This window comes from Asterias rubens, chromosome 14 (genome assembly GCF_902459465.1).
Source record: "Asterias rubens chromosome 14, eAstRub1.3, whole genome shotgun sequence".
In the NCBI taxonomy this organism is placed as follows: Eukaryota; Metazoa; Echinodermata; class Asteroidea; order Forcipulatida; family Asteriidae; genus Asterias; species Asterias rubens.
In genome coordinates this window covers 10,065,806-10,086,386 of record NC_047075.1, presented here as the reverse complement: position 1 = coordinate 10,086,386, position 20,581 = coordinate 10,065,806, and the positions used below count along the sequence as shown (strand labels likewise).

General features: G+C 38.5%; 2 protein-coding genes across 4 annotated transcripts; one reads left to right on the top strand and one right to left on the bottom strand.

Annotated features, from left to right (window-relative positions):
- Positions 1-3,157: 3,157 nt before the first annotated feature.
- Positions 3,158-9,112, bottom strand: LOC117299441 (radial spoke head 14 homolog). Its single transcript, XM_033782978.1, has 8 exons — positions 8,783-9,112; positions 7,918-8,023; positions 7,432-7,518; positions 6,236-6,447; positions 5,367-5,515; positions 4,989-5,105; positions 4,092-4,266; positions 3,158-3,418 (listed from the first exon to the last, which is right to left on the bottom strand). Exons 1-8 carry the CDS (start codon positions 8,873-8,875, stop codon positions 3,335-3,337), a joined length of 1,023 nt encoding a protein of 340 aa, XP_033638869.1. The 5' UTR covers positions 8,876-9,112; the 3' UTR covers positions 3,158-3,334.
- A 127-nt stretch (positions 9,113-9,239) lies between these two features.
- On the top strand, positions 9,240-18,312 carry LOC117299706 (autophagy-related protein 101-like). 3 transcript variants are annotated; one of them, XM_033783260.1, is made up of 8 exons: positions 9,240-9,379; positions 10,673-10,761; positions 12,463-12,540; positions 13,634-13,819; positions 15,300-15,414; positions 16,813-16,890; positions 17,224-17,312; positions 18,080-18,312. In XM_033783260.1, the coding sequence occupies exons 2-8, from the start codon at positions 10,732-10,734 to the stop codon at positions 18,161-18,163; spliced, it is 660 nt and encodes a 219-aa protein (XP_033639151.1). In that variant the 5' UTR covers positions 9,240-9,379; positions 10,673-10,731; the 3' UTR covers positions 18,164-18,312. The 3 variants fall into 3 exon arrangements, with proteins under 3 accessions (XP_033639151.1, XP_033639152.1, XP_033639150.1); XM_033783261.1 differs by lacking the exon at positions 17,224-17,312 and having other exon boundaries at positions 9,240-9,375; positions 16,813-16,979; XM_033783259.1 differs by lacking the exon at positions 17,224-17,312 and having other exon boundaries at positions 16,813-16,979.
- The last annotated feature ends 2,269 nt before the right edge of the window (positions 18,313-20,581 follow it).

The following is a 20,581-nucleotide window of genomic DNA, read 5'->3' as shown; positions in this document are numbered from 1 at the left end:
TATATAGGCTGTACATTAAACAGGCAGATATTATCATTAGAAACGCCTACCCGCACAAGTTCTTTCATAACCAAGCAAGGCATTTCGCTCTGTGAAAAGAGTGACGTCAATAAAATACGGTATACTTTAACTATAGGGCAATTAACGTGACGTCATTGTCACAATAATCTCATTCTGGTTGCGCAATTTGGTGGCAAATTCCCCTTTTGTGTTTTACACGCTGTTTATAGTTAGCTGTTATTTTATTGACTTACGTATTCATTTCATCCGCAGCACATTTTTTAAACCATTTTAATGTGTTGCCGTCGATTTCACCAAACTCTTCCTAACTTAGGATTAATGTTTTTAGGACTTAGGATGAGTTAAGTTCCATATCCAAGGACGTTAGGGCGCATTTGAAATCGCCCAAGCAAATCTTAAACGCCTCACCGGTATTCAGAACAGAGCTGCCAAACTTCCCCCGCTAAACTACACTGGCTTCCCATGGAGAAGCGCATCCAGTTGAAAACTCTTCAACATGTTTTTAAATTTGAATGGCATTGCTCCACCTTATCTGTCTGATGATATGTATGCAAAGAAAAGAGCAACTTGATCAATTACAGACCCGTTTCTTTGACTCCAATAATCTGCAAGCTTTTAGAAAAAATCTTGTGTCGTCAAATTCTCGACCACTGTCAAAACAACGGACTTGTAGCTGACCAGCAACATGGGTTCATTCCTGGGAGGTCTTGTTCTACAGCATTGGTGTCAGCTAGTTCTCAATGGCTTCAATCTTTGGACGCACGTGTACCTGCAGTGGATGTAATCTCCTTAGATTTCAGTCGTGCGTTTGACACTATATAAGCCACAATATTCTTCTTAAGAAACTCCAACTTTGCTACAACATAAAGGGTGCTGCTCTTGACTGGATTGAGTCGTTTGTAACAAACCGCCTGCAACGAGTTGTCTACAAAGGCTAAACTTCAGACTGGCTACCGGTTACTGGCTACTGCGAGAGCACCGCCACAACTCGACTATCTCACTGCGGCTTGTCTACAAGTCTAGCTGTACACTAATGTAGTCCTACCAAAGCACTATTATTTGTTTTGCTCATAGGACTTGGGGAAGTACCGAGTGACACATAAACATACAAATATTGTGTAATGTTTTAATTTAATGTAATTAAACACCAATACAGCCAAGTGTGATCTTTTTACATAAAACCTCAATGTTGTTTATAAAATACAAAATAAAAATACATGTAGGTGATCCAATCACAAGTAAATACAGGTTTTTATTTACAAACGAAAAGAAGTGTTGTTGCCTATGTACAAACCTAACAGCACAAATTGAAGATAAAATAATTATACAGAGGTATATTTATGGGCACTGATAATATTTGCGTCAAAATTGGGGAGATATTGTACAACAATCATAAGGGTTTTATATCTACCATTCCACACAATAAGGACAAGTTCCTAGTAGGTGAGTTTTCAAATGTGTTTTTCAGAACATGGATATTTTAATGCAACTTTCAGGAGAATCAGGACCAGTTGGCAGTTCAATTGATATTGACTAAAATTTTATCATTTCAAGAAAAATATGCCATGGCTTAACAACATAGTTTTTTTTGTGATGGTATGTGATGTGCAAAGTCACAATTCCCGATTGTAAAAACTTAAAGACTGACAAGATTTGAACTAAGAAATGTCTCAAAAGAGTTCATTTATTTAAGTTATGCACAAAATAATTGTTTAAATTACTCACATTATTTTTTAGAAAAGGTAAAAGATTCAGTTCAGATTTCGTTTACAAACATGACTGCTTCTAAAATGTATTTAATTTCCCAGTTTATAAAAACTTAGGAGAAATTGCTTTCTGGAACCTGTCACACAAAAATAAAGTATTTAAATAGTATGAATAATAATTTTCCTTCTTTGCATGTATTTACATATACATGTATCTCCATTTTATCTTTTGTAACGTCACCTAGCCTGGCCTTGTGGTAGAACGTAGTACCCATGATTGAATAGTCAATGTCTTTTGTACTTCATCTAATAACACCGTTACCTAGGTTTGGTGTCAGGCTTAGGATCCAATTTGCATGTTCTAAGATAACATTTTATTAAGAAAAATAGTTGGTGTGGTGTTCTGTGTGAGGGAAAAAAAGAGTGGAAATAGAATTTAAACATGGCAGGTGTTTGGTCCGGTTTTTGCCGAATTTGAAACTGTTTATAAGGCACGGTTGGCATGGAGTAATATCAAGGCTCAAATTTTCTGTTGATTCCGTTGGTCGTGTGTTTTTTCAATTCAATAATAATATCTCACTTTGAAATATCTTTAAACAGAAACAAATTATGTCCAAATGTTTTTATTTTTATTTTAAGTCTAATACTTTCTATTAGACTGTGAATAATTATATTGAGTTATGCAAAATAGTTCATACCCATAAAGATAAAAGAGATATATACCATCATTTACATTTGTTAAAGGGAAGGTACACGTTTGGTAGTTCTCAAAGACCAGTCTTCTCACTTGGTGTATCCCAACATAAGCATAAAACAACATTTGAACACTTTAGCTTAACTGGACAACGAAATTGCGAGAAAATGATAGAAAAAACAACCTTGTTGGACGAACTGGTGTGCTTTCAGACAGGAAAAAAAGACTTCTAGCTAGAAGTCTTCTATTATTTTGGTGATAGATTACCTCTTTTCTCAAAATCTATGCTATTTCAGAGGGAGCCGTTTCTCACAATGTTGTATACTATTAACAGCTCTGCAATGCTCAATACAAAATCAGTTTTTAAGTTGTTTTGAGTAATTACCAAACGTGTACCTTCCCTTTAAGTCTTGTTCAAATTAAACAGTTAAATCAAAACACGTTAGACAGTGTCAGGAATTCTGTTTCTCAATTAGATTCTGGAGATTGTAAAACCATTTCTGGGCTCGATTTCACAAAGCAATAAATATCATCGAAATACAAATTGCCGGTATTACCATAGTGATTGGTATTGTGACATCACACTTTACTTAGCAACTATGATTGATTTTAAGTTAAGATTTAAGACTTATCTTTTTGTGAAATCGTCCCTGGGGTGGCTTTCACAAAGAGTTAAGACTAGTCTCATCTCGAGTTAGGACGAGTTACTCGTCCTAACTTAGGACTAGCCTTAAGTTTGTGAGGTCCTAAGTTAGGACCTAGTCCTAACTCTTTGTGAAAGTAGGCCTAAATATTTTGTGATACAATTCCCTTTGGTCTTTCCCTCTCAAATTCGAACTCTGATTATACACACATTCCAAAAATGTAGCTACAAAAATACAATCTTTATACATCTTATCCGAGAGAGAGTTTCTTAAGGTTTCCATGTGATGACCTTGACTGCAATATCAGCAGCCTTGACTACAGCCCCGGAATCATCCTGCAACCTTTTTTCAATCTGTAAAGAGGAAAATATCAAAAATATCATTGTTTGGGGAATAACCAAAAGTTTGACTAGCCTGCTTTAAAGGCGCTGGATACAATTGGTTATTACTCAAAATAATTGTTGACAATATTGGTAATCGTCAAAGACTAGCCTTCACAGTTGCTGTATCTCAACATATGCATAATATAACAAACCTGTGAAAATTTGAGCTCAATCGGTCATCGAACTTGCGAGATAATAATTAAAGAAAAAATACCCTTGTCACACGAAGTTGTGTGGTTTAGATAGTTGATTTCGAGACCTCAAGTTTGAAATCAAATTCATGGAAAATTACTTCTTTCTCGAAAACTATGGCACTTCAGAGGGAGCTATTTCTCACAATGTTTTATACTATCAACCTCTCCCCATTTCTTGTCACCAAGAAAGGTGTTACGCTAATAATAATTTTGAGTAATTACCAATAGTGTCCAATGCCTTTAATGGTAATTTTAGTAGCACTAAAACAATTTTAGTAGCACTAAGAACATAAACAGCCTTTCGGCCTAAGCCTCATCCAAACAACGAAGTAGTAAATTAAAAATTAAACAGCTTCATGAAATTGGGACCTTGTTTAAAACTTCACTTATGTTTAGTTTGCCTTCAGAAACTGGCCCAGATGTTGAGGCAAAAAAATCTGCAAGCTTACCGTGGACACGTTCTCAAGCAATGCTTTCCTACCCTCAGGAGCTTCAGATAGCGTGGTGATAGCCTTGATGGCGTTGAGACGTACCTCGCTGGATTTATCATTGACGAGGTTCACTAGTTTAGGTATTGCCATTGCTTCAATGGCCTTGTATTTACCCTGGGTCGTAATCGTTATCCTGGAGGAGAGAATAAACATGTATTATATAGGGAGCATCAAAGCATGAAAACAACGAAGTTTTCAACAAGCAGTGTTGTAACCAAGTCATTTTTCCTCAAGTCAAGTCAACAGGGATGAGAGTGTTCAGACTTTTGGCTGAATTCAGACTTTTTATGTCGGCCCAGTAAAGAAAATCAGACAATATTTTTTTCCAAAAATAAATATCCTACTCATTGGTCTACTTCTCTAGTGCTATGACTCTCACCCCTGAGTCAAGTCGCAAGTCATTTTTCCTCAAGTCAAGTCAGGACACAAGTCACATAATGTCCAAAAACAAGTCTCCTACCTTTTTGTTCAAGTCAAGTCAAGTTGCAAGTCAGTGAAATTAGTGACTCACGAGTCGGACTCATGTCCAAGTCACCGACTCGAGTCAACAACACTGATGTCTTCCCATATTTCACGGGTTAGCAGGAAATTTTGGCTTGGGCGCGTGCGTACTCCATGCTAAAAGGCATTCTACGCTTACACAGCTGAGCACAAATATTTGGCGCTTGCCATGCAGAATGGTGATTGTAAGCGCAGAATTTGGTGGTAAGATTATATTTATAATATGTAAAAATACAGTACGGCTTTTTGAGACTTTTTATGTAAGAATAAATTATTTTTATTAAGCAGAGCCATCAAATTGGGTGGTCTTTACAAGCTTATGAAACCTGATGTAAAGGCTAGAGATGAACTTACGCCATGATTGCTCCAGCAGCCTTTGACCTGACCTCTGGATTAGAATCACCCAGTAACGTGACGAGAGGAGGAAGGGTGTTCACTTCACAGGCTTTGTTCTTGCCGTCCAATGGGATGCTAGAAATCAAGAAAGAAAGAAAAACTAATTTTATGCGAAAGTGTAAATTGAAAATTTGCTGTATCTCGCTCAAGTGCCCCGCTCTCTGTTGATCAAAAGCACCACAGCTGGAGTCCCGTGCTCTTATAACTGCTACGCAATGACACAACATAAGCGTACAGGCTCGAGCTACACACAAGATTTCCTGATACTTCAGTCTTTACATTGTGTAATGAACTAATAGAAAAATTCAGAAAACTTAAATTTAGTTTGAAACTGACCTTAGATCCATAACATCTCTGGCAGCTTTTGCTCGGATGACGGGCGAGTCATGAATTAGTAGTTCAGTGAAGACCTCCATTGCACCTGCAATAAGGGCTTGGATCTGTTCTAACACCAAGCAGAAATGCAATGTGTCCAAAATGTACTCCTAGACGCGGGGAATAAAATAAACATAATGTTTTAACTGGCAGATGTCAAGTCATTGAAACTTTGTTAGCAGATAGTGAATTAGGCAGATGTTAGGCTTTGTTAGGCAGATGTCAAGTCATTGAAACTTTGTTAGCAGATAGTGAAAAGAAATTGGAATGTCATGACCACGCGGTTATGAGCAAAGGACCCAAGGTTTAGTGTTTCTGATCAGCACAGCAACGGTTCCTGCCTAGGTCGTGGCACTTGTGTCCATGAACGATACACTTGACCATGATTGTTTTTTCCTTTGGATGGGATATCGATGATTCGATAATAAAACATCCTTTTCCTCTGGCAACTCACACCTGTTACCTCTATGAAATTCCTTTTTTAAACAATGGGTTAATGCACAAACCGGTAGCGCTGCTGACTGCCTTAGGCTGAATAAGTGCTCATCAGTTAAGTTTAAGGACCCAAGTAATTTAACGTAAACACACCCACAGGCCTTGACATTTGTTTTTGTAAGGACACAGCAACTTTTCTTTTGCAAAGGGAATCACAGCAAAATCACAGGACACCACAACAATTGATGTGGGTGTTGTGGGTTATTTCAATGCCTGCACCCACTCATTGAAAAGGATGTATAATTTCCAAGTTGTTGTGGCCCAACACAGAATTTTCTTAATGAAGCTTTCCCGTAAACGTGGAATATAAACATATGGCTGTATATTAAACGAACCTTTATTTCATCAAGTTCCACTTTGAGTTTGTCGACAAGTGTCGGGATCAAGCTGGCTTCTACAACTCCCTCGGCACCGGGAGTGAATCGACACAGCATCTCAATGGCCATGTGTGCATTACGCCTCACAATGTCTAAATCATCATTGAATAATCTAGACAGGGGAATGATGATGGAGTGCTCAAGGAAGGCATCTCGACCGATGTTGTGCCCTGAAAAAATTAAATTAGAATTGTTTTGTTTTATTATGTTGGTCGCTTTCTCACAGGGATCTATTGACACATGACTAGTAAGTGTCTCTCTACTACATGTACACATGAACAGTCGGACCTTTTTGTAAGAAGATCGACGGGACTGGTCAAAATAACCTCTCTATAACAGGAACGTTGTTAAAAGAGGACAGCAAAACAAAGAAACACAATCAGAAATGAGATTCGGGACTTGGAGTGTACTCTTTATAAGCATTATGGTGCTGTGGTTCAATATGCAGGAACACCCGGACTAACCCCTTCTCTAATCGATATACACTGGGTTCTTTGACATGCATTAACACAACGGGACCTGAAGGATGCATCAATAGACAATATGTCACGACCAGGACACAAACCCACTCTCTGACATAAAACACTACATCAGTGCTGTTATTCACTTGGCAACGACACGTCAGGAACTAAACAGACCATCTCTACTTCTTGCTATTTTTACTTGAATGTTCTCTTGCGCATATAATATGCTGCACTCCATTGGGCTGCCAGACAATTCTACAGACCGCATTATTGTGCCGAAACTTGCAAAGTTTAAATACTATTTTTTGGTTGACGGCTCGGGGAAGCACCGAGTATATGGGCTTCATATCTTCAAGTATGCGCTAATCCTCCAATCAGATTTGCAGAAAGGAATAAATAAAAACCTATGCACAGCTAATATCACTACCTAAGCCTTGTGTGTTCTATGTCACGCGCCAAGTTTGCTTGAAGATAAATTGCTCACAGAAATACGAAATAAGTTCGCCTCTTTGGATATGGGAAGCAGAAGCGCGATATTTTTCTGTATTCCAAACGACTTGTGTGTTAACTTATAATGTATCGGTGTAGTCGTGAAACACAATTAATACTTTTTAATATATTTTGTTTTTTCTTTTTTCCCTAATTTTTACCTAAGTTTCCATTCGTAAACTCTTATAATTTAAGACTTACCTGCGATGATGTATAAAACTTCTGTTGCTTTGTGCCTCACAGTCCCATCTTCATCTGTCAGTAAATTCTTCAGACTCTCTGCTACACCTGAACACAGGCGGGAAAAATTATCAAGAGTTTTACTTTTGATCAACGATCAGTTCAAATCTGATGTTACACACACAAAATGTTCTGAATGACATAATAGATGTTAAATTTGCATCGGGGATAAAGAATATTAATCTTTAGCTACCGGGCAATCTCGGTAGTTTAGTTGTTAAGACACTGCTCTATAATTGCAAGGGTCGTGGGTTCGAATCCCACCCGAGTAACATGCCTGTGATATTTTTTTGCTAGAGTCGGGAAAGTACTGAGTATACAGTGCTTATACACATCGGTGTATGGGTAAAACCAAAATTAATATGCCTAACAACTTCCATATTTGTGTTGTAACTTGTTTTGTGATTTTTTTCGAATTCTTTGGAGTACAGTACTTGTTGTACCCACCTACTCGGAGAGCTTCAGCGATGTGTTCTGGATCATGCAAGTAATCACACAGCGTCATCAGAGCCCTCTGTCTAGTGATAAGTTCATTGTCGTTCAGCTCACGATTCTAGAAAAAAATAAAGTGATAAAACTTTGTTTATGAAAAATACAAAATAGATTTGTAAATTATACTCAAAAAATGGCAAAAAAAATTACTTGATGAGAAATATAGAGCCGTTAATAGTTGGTATTCCATTTGAAAAGAAGACATGATCTTGAAACTTTTTACCCTAAACTTGTGAAATGATTGCATGAATAATTTCTTAGATTTCTCAAGGTTCATACTTCCTGCAAATTGGAAGTGAGTTGTGACAACAAATCTGTTTTTGCTGCAAATGCAAGCATTTCACAGAACAGAAGTTTAGTTAGCAAAACTCAAACTTTCTGAATGGTTTGTTGCGAATTTCTCACAAACTTTGCTTCGCGTTCGCAGATAAACCAAGCTTTTGCCTTTATGCGCCATCTTGTTGAAAAAGGGAGCAGAATGTTGTTAGTTTAGTGTTCAATTACTTTAAGAGTTAAATTGTTATTTAGAACATGCAGTGCCAACCTCAGACCTGCAAACAGTTGCATCGATCAATCTTTTTACAGCAGGTTAAGTTGCAACTCGTGTGCGCAATAAATAAATCTACTCCTTGAAGATGAAAGCAGGGCATAGAAGGCGAAAATCCAATGAAAACAGTGTTCGGATTTGAGTTGCACCTCCGCAACAAAAGAAAAACAAAACAAACAACCACAACTCCCATGCTTAATTCATGATATAACCATAATACAACAACAATTCAGACAATGAGAGGCCATCCAAATATGATAGTATGATACTTACCAGCTTTGGCAATGCCCTGTCACCGTACGCTAACGGGGCTTTGGTGGGATCAATGTTCGGGGGCACTCTTGCCGAAATACGCGTGGTGGCCATTTTCCGTTCCGTTGATACAATTTTCCAAGACCACAAACAAAGTGAAAACAAAATTGTATTTTATTCTGCTGAAAAATTCACACACAAAAAAACAAATAACTTGCTCGTTCTAGAATCTAAAACGTTTGAAATATCAACCTGTGAATTATTCGTCCTAATTTAATTCTTTATTTCAATTGAAAAATCACTTCTTTTCCGACCACTTTCGTGTCAAATCACGAAAACAGTCTTGCCCGTGTCATGTGTGTTGCTACGATACAACAATTATTGAACTTTGAACTCCACAGAGAGGTCATGAGCTGTTGAATATTAATTTATGGGTCAAAGTTCAATCCGTACACAGGTTTCACAATTTTGTGTTTTGATGATGGCAGTCGAATAGGTCGAACAATAACGCACTAAATTTCATTTGAAATGTATGAAAATGTATGACAATTTATGAATTTACGAATTGAAAGATAGATTTAGATTGTTGGTGGTGTCTAAGGAACTGGAAAATGGTAGGTAAGTATAGTGAAAATGTGAATAATCAGACGATGTTTTAGACGACAAGGGGAGAAATGAAACTTACAGTACACTGTGTCACGTTACTACTGCTGACTGTTGTTGTATTGCGTTTGTTTGTTTGACTGCTGTCCTGTACACACACAAAATCGGTGTGAGGATTCTCTGTCCGTATACTCTATGGTTAGGAAATGTATGAAGAATGTAAATCATGTGCACATGTCATGACCCACAAGGACGATCATGAAAATAATATTTCCATGAATGAAGGGGCAATGCCTTAAAAAAAATTTCAAATGAAAATAAAAAAGTGTTTCAAATAATTTTGAATGTTTACTTTTCCAACAAGAAGTGCTCTACTTACATATTTGTGTCAAAATATTGTATAACATTACCTCCTAGCTACTAACTTAAAGGAACACGTTACCTTGGATCGTACGAGTTGGTCTATTAAAAGCGTTTGAAACCGTTTGTTATGAAATGCATATGGTTAGAAAGATGTTTTAAAAGTAGAATATAATGATCCACACAAGTATCACTCGAAATTGCACGGTTTTCCTTTTACGTCGCGAACTATCACGGTCGGCCATTTATGGATGGCCGACTGTGTTAGTCAACAGGGTAAAAAGAAAACCGTGCAATTTCGAAGCATATTTGTGTAGATCATTGTATTCTACTTTAACAATATCTTTCTAACCATATACATTTTACAACAAACAGTTACAAAACAATTTTCAAAGACCAACTTGACAGATCCAAGGCAACGTGTTCCTTTAAACTAATTTTAATTTGCAATTTGCGTATTTCATTTAATATTAGGGCCTAGCTAGTCACTATTTAAATTTACCAAATTTACAGACCCAGTAACTGGGGCGCTAGATTCCTTTTTTTTCGAAAATCTTACATGACCGATAATGTCAAAAACTAAAACGTGAAGTTTTCAAAGGTCGCAAAATGCGTGGTACTTTGATTGCAAATTGCTCCCAATTAGAAAAATCGTACAGACCTACACTACTCCAACGTACTTCATCTTAGAAAGCTTTCTCTAGAAGACGATCAGAGCGTACTGATCGAATCGTCGAGTTGAAACCAATAGTTTAAAAAAAAAGAGGCGGCAGCCAAAAAGGAGGCGGGCGTGGACGAGAAACTCATTTCTTATTTTACTTGGCCTAATCTTGCAGCAGAATTTTGGACTGATTGCCCAGCGACGCAGTGTATTTTGAGGCAACCCAGCAGTGAGACTGGTGCACACCCTTTGTGATAACTCTTTGTGTGTTTTTCTCTTCTTTACAGGAAAAAGTAAAAAGTGGACTTTGATTTGAGTTGGAAAGACTGAATGTTATGAATGCATCATGAATGCTAGATCGCAGACATTTGAAGTGGTAAGTACACACCCAAACAAAGAAATATCAATTATAAATCAATATTTTGTGGCAGACTTTGGAAAACTAGGTGGCAGCAGATTTACTATGTGTAAGTTACCATTGTTAGGTATGTACAGTATAGTTCTAACTATTGACCACATTGACTTATTTCTGAGAACAATGGATTTACACCTGGTAAGTCTGCTGCCACCCAGTGTCGAAAAAGTTTCCCATTCATTGGAATATAGACCCTTCTCACCAGCACCTACGTCACATTGTTATAACGAGACACTTTTAAGGACCGAGCAATTGTGCTTTAAAGATGCTAGCCCCAAACATTAAAAAATAGATTTGTTTGAGTGAATGGTATTTCAAAGAGTACCACCCGCTCTAACGAAAAAAAAGTTTAACTTTTACTTGTAATGGTCAGGAACCATGACAAAAATTTAAAACGTTTCTTATAAAACACATAAGAATTGGTCACGTGATAGATTGTCGGAATCCCGACAAAAACTAATTTTGAGCACTTTATTTCACTGCTACTAATAATTGGCGGACTTTTTGGAGCAATGGCTCAAATGAAAGCTTGTAACTTTCTCGACCCCCATCAAAATACTTATTGAGTTTTAAATTTTTGGGTCAAATCGGCCAAAAATCTGACATAGCATCTTTAAAGTGTCTTGCCAAAGTGTAAAGACCAAGACTCAAACCCACACTCAGCTGATTAGAAACACCAGACACGCCTTGAGACTCAGAAAGCCTGCTGCAACTGCAGTGTAGTGCTAGGGTTTGAAACGTCAGTATGCTTGGGATATCATCTTAAAGCCATTATACACTTTCGGTAAACAGTATTGTCCAAGTCCCACACTTCGTGTATCACAACTTATATATAAAATAACAATCCTGTGGAAATTTAGGCTCAATCGGACATCGGAGTCGGGAGAAAATAACGGGAAAACCCACTCCTGTTTTCGCGGGTTTCGCCGTATCATGACATGTGTTTATAACAAATCCGTAATTCTCGTTAACGAGAATTTATATTGTTTTACCGTTTTCTCAAAAAGTAAAGCATTTCATGGACTAATATTTCAAGAGAAGTCTTTCACCATTACCTTCTGTAAACCCTGTAAATTATTTGTAAATCTGTGAACTTTTTTTTTTTTTTCTGTACCGAAAGGGTCCAATGGCTTTAAAGGCAGTGGACACTATTGGTAATTACTCAAAATAATTATTAGCATAAAACCTTTCTTGGTGACGAGTAATGGGGAGAGGTTGATGGTATAAAACATTGTGAGAAACGGCTCCCTCTGAAGTGACATAGTTTTCGAGAAAGAAGTAATTTTCCATAAATTTGATTTCAAGACCTCAAGTTGGAACTTGGGGTCTCGAAATCAACCATCTAAACGCACACAACTTCGTGTGACAAGAGTGTTTTTTCTTTCAAAGTTATCTCGCAACTTCAACAACCAATTGAGTTCAAATTTTCACAGGTCTGTAATTTTATGCATATCTTGAGATACACCAAGTGAGAAGACTGGTCTTGACAATTACCAATGTGTCCACTGTCTTTAAGAGGGCAAGGCCAATATTCATTTTGCAAACCTGGGCACTATTTCCATTGAGAAAATCTTGAAGTCTATGGGAAACTTCCCAATCCATGTCACCTATGGCCTTTCCTTCGTTCGGGCTAGTTACAACTTCTATTCTTTTTTTTTTTAGGCGGTAGAAGGTCGTCAGATTGAGGAGGTTGTACTCAGTATACTTCATACACTGCTCTTTCATAGGACAACTGGCAAGGTAAACTTAGTGTATTGTTTTAACTTATCAACTACATTGTATATCAAAAAAGTAACCTTGGGTGGGCAACTAGTACGACCTAGTGTCAAAGTCGCGACTGTTGATTTCTGATTGCAGTATAATGTTGCCACTGCCGCTTGTCAATAACCCTGTTAACTGCGTCTCCACTACTACATGTATAACAACAAAAAATTACTGTTTGCTTTGTTCTAAAGCAGCCATTCTACAAAGTCTATGTCACCTTCCTGCTGTTTGTTTATTTATTTGGGGAACTTTCATTGTGTAAAAGTCTGAATGTAAACTTATTTACTTCTGTATGAAATTCATATTGTACGGGTTGCTCAAAACTGTGGAGAATGTACAGTGCAAAACTGGAAGATCGTAAAAGCTAAATTATTGTTGGGTACTTCTATTAAATTGTAGTTTCTTTATTTGTTCTAATCTGGTGTCACTGTGTTCCATTCTTGTGTCTGGGTTTTATGTATGATATTAGTCTGAGTAGAGTGGCGCAAGGGTCCACTCTGCGACACCTAGAATCTAAATCACACACTTTGATACACACTGCGATACACTTGAGAGACCTGCCATAATCAGCCATTCTTCTAACTTAAAGGCAGTGGACACTATTGGTAATTGTCAAAGACTAGCCTTCACAGTTGGTTTATCTCAACATTTGCATATAATAACAACCCTGTGAAAATTTGAGCTCAATCGGTCATTGAACTTGTGAGATAATAATGAAAGAAAAAAAACAGCCTTGTCACACGAAGTTGTGTGCATTTAAATGGTTGATTTCGAGACCTCAAGTTCTAAACTTGAGGTCTTGAAATCAAATTCATGGAAAATTACTTCTTTCTCGAAAACTATGTCACTTCAGAGGGAGCCGTTTCTCACAATGTTTTATACCATCAACCTCTCCCCATTACTCGTCACCAAGAAAGGTTTTTATGCTAATAATTATTTTGAGTAATTACCAGTAGTGTCCACTGCCTTTAAGTCTTTTGCTAAGCAAGATTTTCCCGAGTCTGATTCACACCACAAAGCCAAGATTCACCGTTAAACAAATTTCTGTGAATGTTCTTCGTTGATACAGTTTCATTACAAGCAGGAGGGTACGTATGCCATAGGCACTGTGGGTATGGTGGATGTAGACTGTGATTATGTGGACTTCACCTACGTACGCTGCCACTCTGCTGAGCTAGACCGTATGCTACACAGGGAGGTGACTGCGTTTAGATCATCGCTACGGTCAAACGAGGGCTCACTCAGCAATGGACAGGTGAGTTTTAACATAGAGTATAAGGCCGTGTCCGAAACGGCGACTTCGGCTACAGCTACGTCTAGATCAGCGCGTCTACCAGTGTTGAAGAATAGGCAGACGCGCGCGATCTAGCCGTAGCTGTAGCCGAAGTCGCCGTTTCGGACACGACCTCATGCTGTAAAAAAAAGCTTTGACGCAGGATCAGTGAAATAGGGTGTGTAACAGAACCACTTACTCTATGAACACAATCCGCTTCTTTGGTCCTCGTGTGTGGAATGCCATAGATGAACGCATTAGATCTAAGCGGTCCGATCCGTGAATCTTTTTAAGTCTGCTTTCAAACGTGACATTATCTCCCATTATGTATCCTAGCTTCCCATCCTATGTAATTGAACAACAACCATCTCTTCAATACTTGTCTTATTTATTTTCAGCTTAAACTGTTCTGCCATCTTGTCGCTTCTATTACGAATTTGTTGTGTCATGTATTATGTTCATCTGTCCTTTTTGTCTGTTTGTCTGTCTGTCTGGTTGTCTCGTTTTCTTGTCTGTCTGGCTGTTTTTTTTACAAGCTATGCTTACCAAAACGGCCCCGTACTCTATTTATTTGTTCATGTTTACTCTTACTTAAAGAAATGTTTTGCTTTACTCCGTAATACATGTTACTGTTGTTATTCTTTTATGAGAGTATGGAAATAAATGTATTCTTGAATTGAATTGAATTGAATTGAATTAAAATTGGAAACAGAACATATCAGGGTGTGTTTACATAGACGGCCATGTGGTTTACTAGGTACTTCTGGGTCAAGGTCTGTGCTGCAAACCTGGGCTCAATTAGTTTTTGTAAAACCTTGGCGCAATGCTGGGTATGCGGCTGGTGCAATCGTTGTCATGGAGAGAAGACATGGAAGAAAGATTCAGTTTTTGATGTAGGAGGAAAAACCCCAGAGAATTATTCGAAAGGGAAACCCACACCGTTTTCAGAAGGAACTGAAAACCAGTCAGTGGGATTCAAACCAGGGCCAAAGAGGTTGAAGGCAAGACAAGATAGAATACCCCCAATTGTAGCAAATTATAATATGTTATCCAAGTATAAACCCATTTTATCATTTATTGATGCCTTAGAAACTGAACCATCGAATTCAAGTTCTGGTGCTAATTCACCGGAGTGTGGGTTCGAATCCCGGTCGTGACACTTGTGTCCTTGAGCAAGATACTTTACTATAATTGCTTCTCTTCACCCAGGGGTATAAATGGGTACCTGCGAGGGTAGAGGTTGATATTGTGAATGAAAAGCTTTCGGAGCGCCACGGCAGCTCGGGGCTGTGTACTCCCTAATGGGAGCTGAGAAAGATTAAAGGGATGTTTATTGGCCCAATGACCAGGGGACTAATGTAAAGCGCATTGATACGGTTTATTGTGAAATGCGCTATATAAGAATTTTGTTATTATTATTACTAAGGGTTATCACCGACTTTGAATTGTCGTTATTTTCTAGATTTCACTAGAGTTTTACCAGAAGAAGAAGAATCGCTGGCCGTTCCCTGATGAGAGTATACCGTGGGAAGTCTGGACCATCAAGATTAATGTTGTGGTGCTGTCAAACGAGCATGGTAAGAGAAAACCTCAAAGTCAGGAAATGGATTCTTCAGCGTATTATACAGGATTAGTAGAGCTGCAAAATAGTCACAGATAGCATTCAATTTGTGTTTGATCAATCATACTCATGAATTAACAACCCTTTGAAAATTTGGGCTTAAAGGGAGGGTACACGTTTGGTAATTATCAGAGACCAGTCTTCTCACTTGGTGTGTCCCATCATTTGAAAGCATAAAATAACAAGCCTGTGAAAATTTGGGCTTAATTGGTCATCAAAGTTGCGAGAAAATGATGAAAGAAAAAACACCCTTGCTGGACGAATTTGTGTGCTTTCAGTAAAGAATAAAAGACTTCTAGCTTGAAGTCTTTTATTATTTTAGTGAGAAATTACCTCTTTCTCAAAAACAACGTTACTTCAGAGGGAGTCGTTTCCCCACAATGTTTTATCAACAGCTATCCAATGCTCGTTACCAAGTCAGCTTTTAGGTTAGTATTTGTTTTGGGTAAATTACCAAACGTGTACTTTCCATTTAATCTAAAAAATAGTGAAAAGTCTTGCAGAATTGTCAGCAGGTTTGAAATGTTACCACTGGACCGTAGGGCTGATACCTCAAAGCTAGTGCTGTACGGTCATCCCTTGATGTTCATTTGTAACCAAGACCCCCTTTTTGTTATTTTTCTGTTTACCCCTATTTAATCCATAGATCTACTGCATTTGTTTGTAATCCCTGCTGGAAAGTAGACTGTCCATGCTGACCTCTGACCTTGTTAAACGCAGAGGTGGGGGCTAGTGGGGGCATAGCATGCTTGCTTCAGTTAGTGCTGTAATATGCTGTGTTGTTGGCTAGCATTTAAGAGCACCGAACTCAAGCTCTGATGTTTCTGATCAGCAGAGTGTGGGTTCGAGTCCCGATAGTGGAACTTGTGTCCTTAAAGGGACTAAGTACTTTTTGTAGGACAAAAAACACAATGTCCACACATTTACACTAAACTTACACAGTTTGAAGATAATGATAGTAGAAAGCTTCCCTGAAAAAAAACATTACTTGCTGAGGTGCTGTAATTTTCGAGAACTGAATAAAACGATGTCATGAAAATAATTTTCGTCTCACTGATCATGAGACGAAAAAGATTTTAGAATGTAAAAACGTATTTTCATGAGATTGTTTTACTCATTTCTCAAAAACTACAGCACCTCAGCAATTTATATTTCAAGGAACGCTTTCCATTATCATCATCTTCAAACGGTCTAAGTTTAATGTAAATCTGTGGACATTTTGTTTTGAATTAAAAAAATATACAAATCCTTTGAGCAAGGCAATGATGCTTTAATTTTTAATTTTGCAATCCTTTACAAGTCTTTATTATTGTTGTTTTGTTATTACGATTATTTTTTTGATTGTTTGTCGCAGAGAGGCAGCTGTACCGAGAGAAGCTTGGAGAGATTCTTGGTGAGAAGGTGATCTGTATTGCAGAGGCAATGGGTAGACATGACTACCTCCCCAAGGCACCCAACCAGCCGCAACTAGACACTGTCTTTGATATCAGCCTTCCTGACGTACAACCCTACCTCTTTAAGGTTAGTATAGTCTAGTGTAGACATACCTACCTCCCCAAGGCCCCCAACCAGCCGCAACTAGACACTGTCTTTGATATCAGCCTTCCTGACGTACAACCCTACCTCTTTAAGGTTAGTATAGTCTAGTGTAGACATACCTACCTCCCCAAGGCCCCCAACCAGCCGCAACTAGACACTGTCTTTGATATCAGCCTTCCTGATGTACAACCCTACCTCTTTAAGGTTAGTATAGTCTAGCGTAGACATGACTACCTCCCCAAGGCACCCAACCAGCCGCAACTAGACACTGTCTTTGATATCAGCCTTCCTGACGTACAACCCTACCTCTTTAAGGTTAGTATAGTCTAGTGTAGACATACCTACCTCCCCAAGGCACCCAACCAGCCGCAACTAGACACTGTCTTTGATATCAACCTTCCTGATGTACAACCCTACCTCTTTAAGGTTAGTATAGTCTAGTGTAGACATACCTACCTCCCCAAGGCACCCAACCAGCCGCAACTAGACATCAGTTGTATGGATGTTGATAAATGTTTGCACTTAGTGGGTATCGAATACAATGGAAATTTACACCATTTTAACGTGAGGTTAGAGATTTGTCATTCTTTCCCCTCTGTGAACTTTATCTGTTAGAAAATTGGTACATCTAAAAATGGTACTTGGAAAAATTCAATTTGCTTATTAACTTTAGACTTAAAGGAACATTACAGAATTGGTTTCTGCTAACAAAACAGTTGCTGGCAGTGACAAGCACTTTATGTAATCCACCCTATACAAAAACTGACGAACCTGTAGAAGTTTGAGATCGATCGGCCATCTGGCTCACCACAAGAGAATAGTGAAAAACCGACAAGTTTTGCATTGCATCGATGCCAAAACAAAAATGAATAAAACGCTCACTGAGCGATAAACTCCAAACGCCAAATTAGATTATTGACTCCTCATCAAACATGACATTTCAGACAGAAATGTTTCAAGGGATGTTTTCTACTATCATCATCATTAGACCGTGTAAGTTTTATGTAAATTTGTGATCTTCACGATTTTTGTTTCTTACCAATTCTGTAACGTTCCTTTAATAATTGTTTCTCTGTGCACAGATAAGTCATCAGACCTCAGGTCCAGCCAACACGTCAGTAGGAACAACTATGAGGAAACTACTACGAGACACACTGGCTTTATGATGGCCTGACCATTCATCTAGTACAATGAACCCAAAGTTTGTACTTTCTACTGCCTCAATACAAATATTGAAATCTTTGCTCGAGCTTCTACATTTTTTTGTTCTTACACTATAATTCAGACCGTACAATGTACTTCTTAGGTGTAACTATAAATATTATCAAGCTTCAAGAAGTCTGTCAAAGATTGTATTTGTCAAGCGGTAAAGTGATAAGTAATCAATAGGTTTTTGAAACTTTGCATAGTGGAATTACTATCTAGTATGGTTTGCGGTAACACCACCATAATCTCTAACTGAGTTTGGGTGGTTCTGAAAAGAAGCGTAGTTTTCAACTCAAATTTTTCAATCAGTTTGCTCTGAGTGTCTTCTGAAGAATGCTGGATCATTGATTATGATAAATAATTTAGTGAGATTTGGGAGGCTTATTATCCTTACTTGGAGCTGAGAAGCTGAATTGCGAAGAACATCGCTGCAACATGCTCCAGCCGCAGACATTTGGCAGCCAGTCAGATTGACCCATTGTGACCAGGGAGCAAGGCCAGATATCAAAAGTGTTTGTTATACCTCGGTAACAAACTGTGAAGTTTGATTGGTCGAGAACCAATCATGTGACGCGCAACAAAAATGCATGTTACATGGCTCGACGGGCCGGGTAACATGAAAAGTGATGTACACTGGTGTACATCACCTTGATCGTTCCCAGCGTTGGCCGATTTCTAGCGCTGTGTATGAAACAACAGCGGGTTCGATTGAATTATTTCTTATTCGTCTGCTTATTAAACATTGAATAGTCAATCGTTGTAATGTTTGAAGATGACAACAGAACTTCGAGAAGAGGTTCCATTTTCCATTTCGAGTGTACAAAACGCCATGGACCCCGTCACAGCGTGCAACAATTGTGTATTGTATTTTATCGGATGGAGGATAACCGGAGGACCTGGCGAAAAGTCTGCCTACTCGGGAGAGCAGAACCAACGCACCACTCTACTAACATACAGCCCCAGCCGGGAGTTGAACCAGGACCACAGCGATGAGAGGCAAGCGCTTTACACACTAAAGGCCCATGCAATCCAAAAGGTACTTGACTTGAGTGGTGTAGTGGGTTTCTTTGTGACAAATAACTTAATGGATGTGAACCTCGTACCAGTAGTTGCATGACCGGCAGTCTAAACACTTTATCAACAAGTAAAAAAGCTGAGCTGCCGAAATAAACTCTCCCGTAATAATGTGAATAAACAATGTAGGTATTGTTGTGATATCATCAGGATGTGAACCTGGAACTTTGTGATTTAAAGCCATTGGACCCTTTCGGTAAACAGTGTTGTCCAAGGCCCACACTTTGTGTACCACAACTTCTATATCAAATAACAAACCTGTGAAAATTTAGGCTCAATCGGTCATCGGAGTCGGGAGAAAACAACGGAAAAACCCACCCTTGTTGTGTAACGCATGTAAAAGAACCCAGTGCACTCATCGAAAAGAGAAGGGGTTCGCCCCGGTGTTCCTGGCTGTGGCTGCTGTATGCTCCGTAGCACCTTGTAAACCCTTAGAAGGTTCTAAATAATTGGATCTCAGAATTCACCACAGCAATAACCTATCTTTCTTTGAGTTCCTTGTTTGGTAGATACGTGAGCTATATAAGACTTCGGTATAATAATAATATAATCGTTAGTATACATGTTTGTCTTGCATCGTCCCACCTCCGCTTGTAGTCTATTGAGGGACTTCCATGTTCTCTAGTCCTGCCTACTGTCCAGGGCGTGGCTGTGCTTCAGAACACTCGCTTAACGAGAATGACTTGGGAAAACCTACGGTAAATTCACGATTGACCAGTTGGTATGCTGGTATCTTTCATTGTAGCATGTTCAAGCTGATTTTAAATCTTCTTTTTAGACAAAATGTTATCGGTAGGACTCTTTTGTTTAAACTGGCCCAAAATATTTCAACAAACAAACACAAATCTTGAATTTGGTACATGTAGCAGTGGCTCAGCGGGTTGGGGGGGGGGGGGGGGGGGCTTGCTGGCGGGTAGGCATACACACAGCTTTGTTGACTTTAAGACAATGGAACCGAGGTCCTACATGCTTCTCTTTGTTTTAAACTCGGGTCCCTGCAGTGGAATTTTCAGAAATGGGAAAGAAATACAACATTAGCAAGTCCCCTCAACTGTGCTTGCAAAAGAGCGTGATATTTCTGTGTTTATCTAGTAGTAAGCCACATGGAAAACCAACCTGCTATTGTGTCTGTACTCAAAATGTTCAAAGAACAGGTTCCCTTGGACCGGTTGAGTTGGTCTTTTTAAGAAGCGTTTTTAACCGTTTGCTACAAAATGCATATGGTTAGAAAGATGTTTAAATTGGTAGAATACAACGATCCACACAAATATGCCTCGAAACTGCGTGGTTTTCCTTTTATCAGT

What these genes read in the sequence shown, in the direction of transcription:
- LOC117299706 (XM_033783261.1), top strand. Translation starts at nt 10,732, where the DNA reads ATGAATGCTAGATCGCAGACATTTGAAGTG. An exon ending in GATCGCAGACATTTGAAGTG is followed by an intron (nt 10,762 to 12,462) that starts GTAAGTACACAC and finishes TTTTTTTTTTAG; the next exon opens with GCGGTAGAAGGTCGTCAGAT. An exon ending in TACAACCCTACCTCTTTAAG is followed by an intron (nt 16,980 to 18,079) that starts GTTAGTATAGTC and finishes CTCTGTGCACAG; the next exon opens with ATAAGTCATCAGACCTCAGG.
- LOC117299441 (XM_033782978.1), bottom strand. Translation starts at nt 8,875, where the DNA reads ATGGCCACCACGCGTATTTCGGCAAGAGTGCCCCCGAACATTGATCCC. An exon ending in ACAGGGCATTGCCAAAGCTG is followed by an intron (nt 8,024 to 8,782) that starts GTAAGTATCATA and finishes ATTTTTTTCTAG; the next exon opens with AATCGTGAGCTGAACGACAA. An exon ending in TGGAACTTGATGAAATAAAG is followed by an intron (nt 5,516 to 6,235) that starts GTTCGTTTAATA and finishes CCCCGCGTCTAG; the next exon opens with GAGTACATTTTGGACACATT.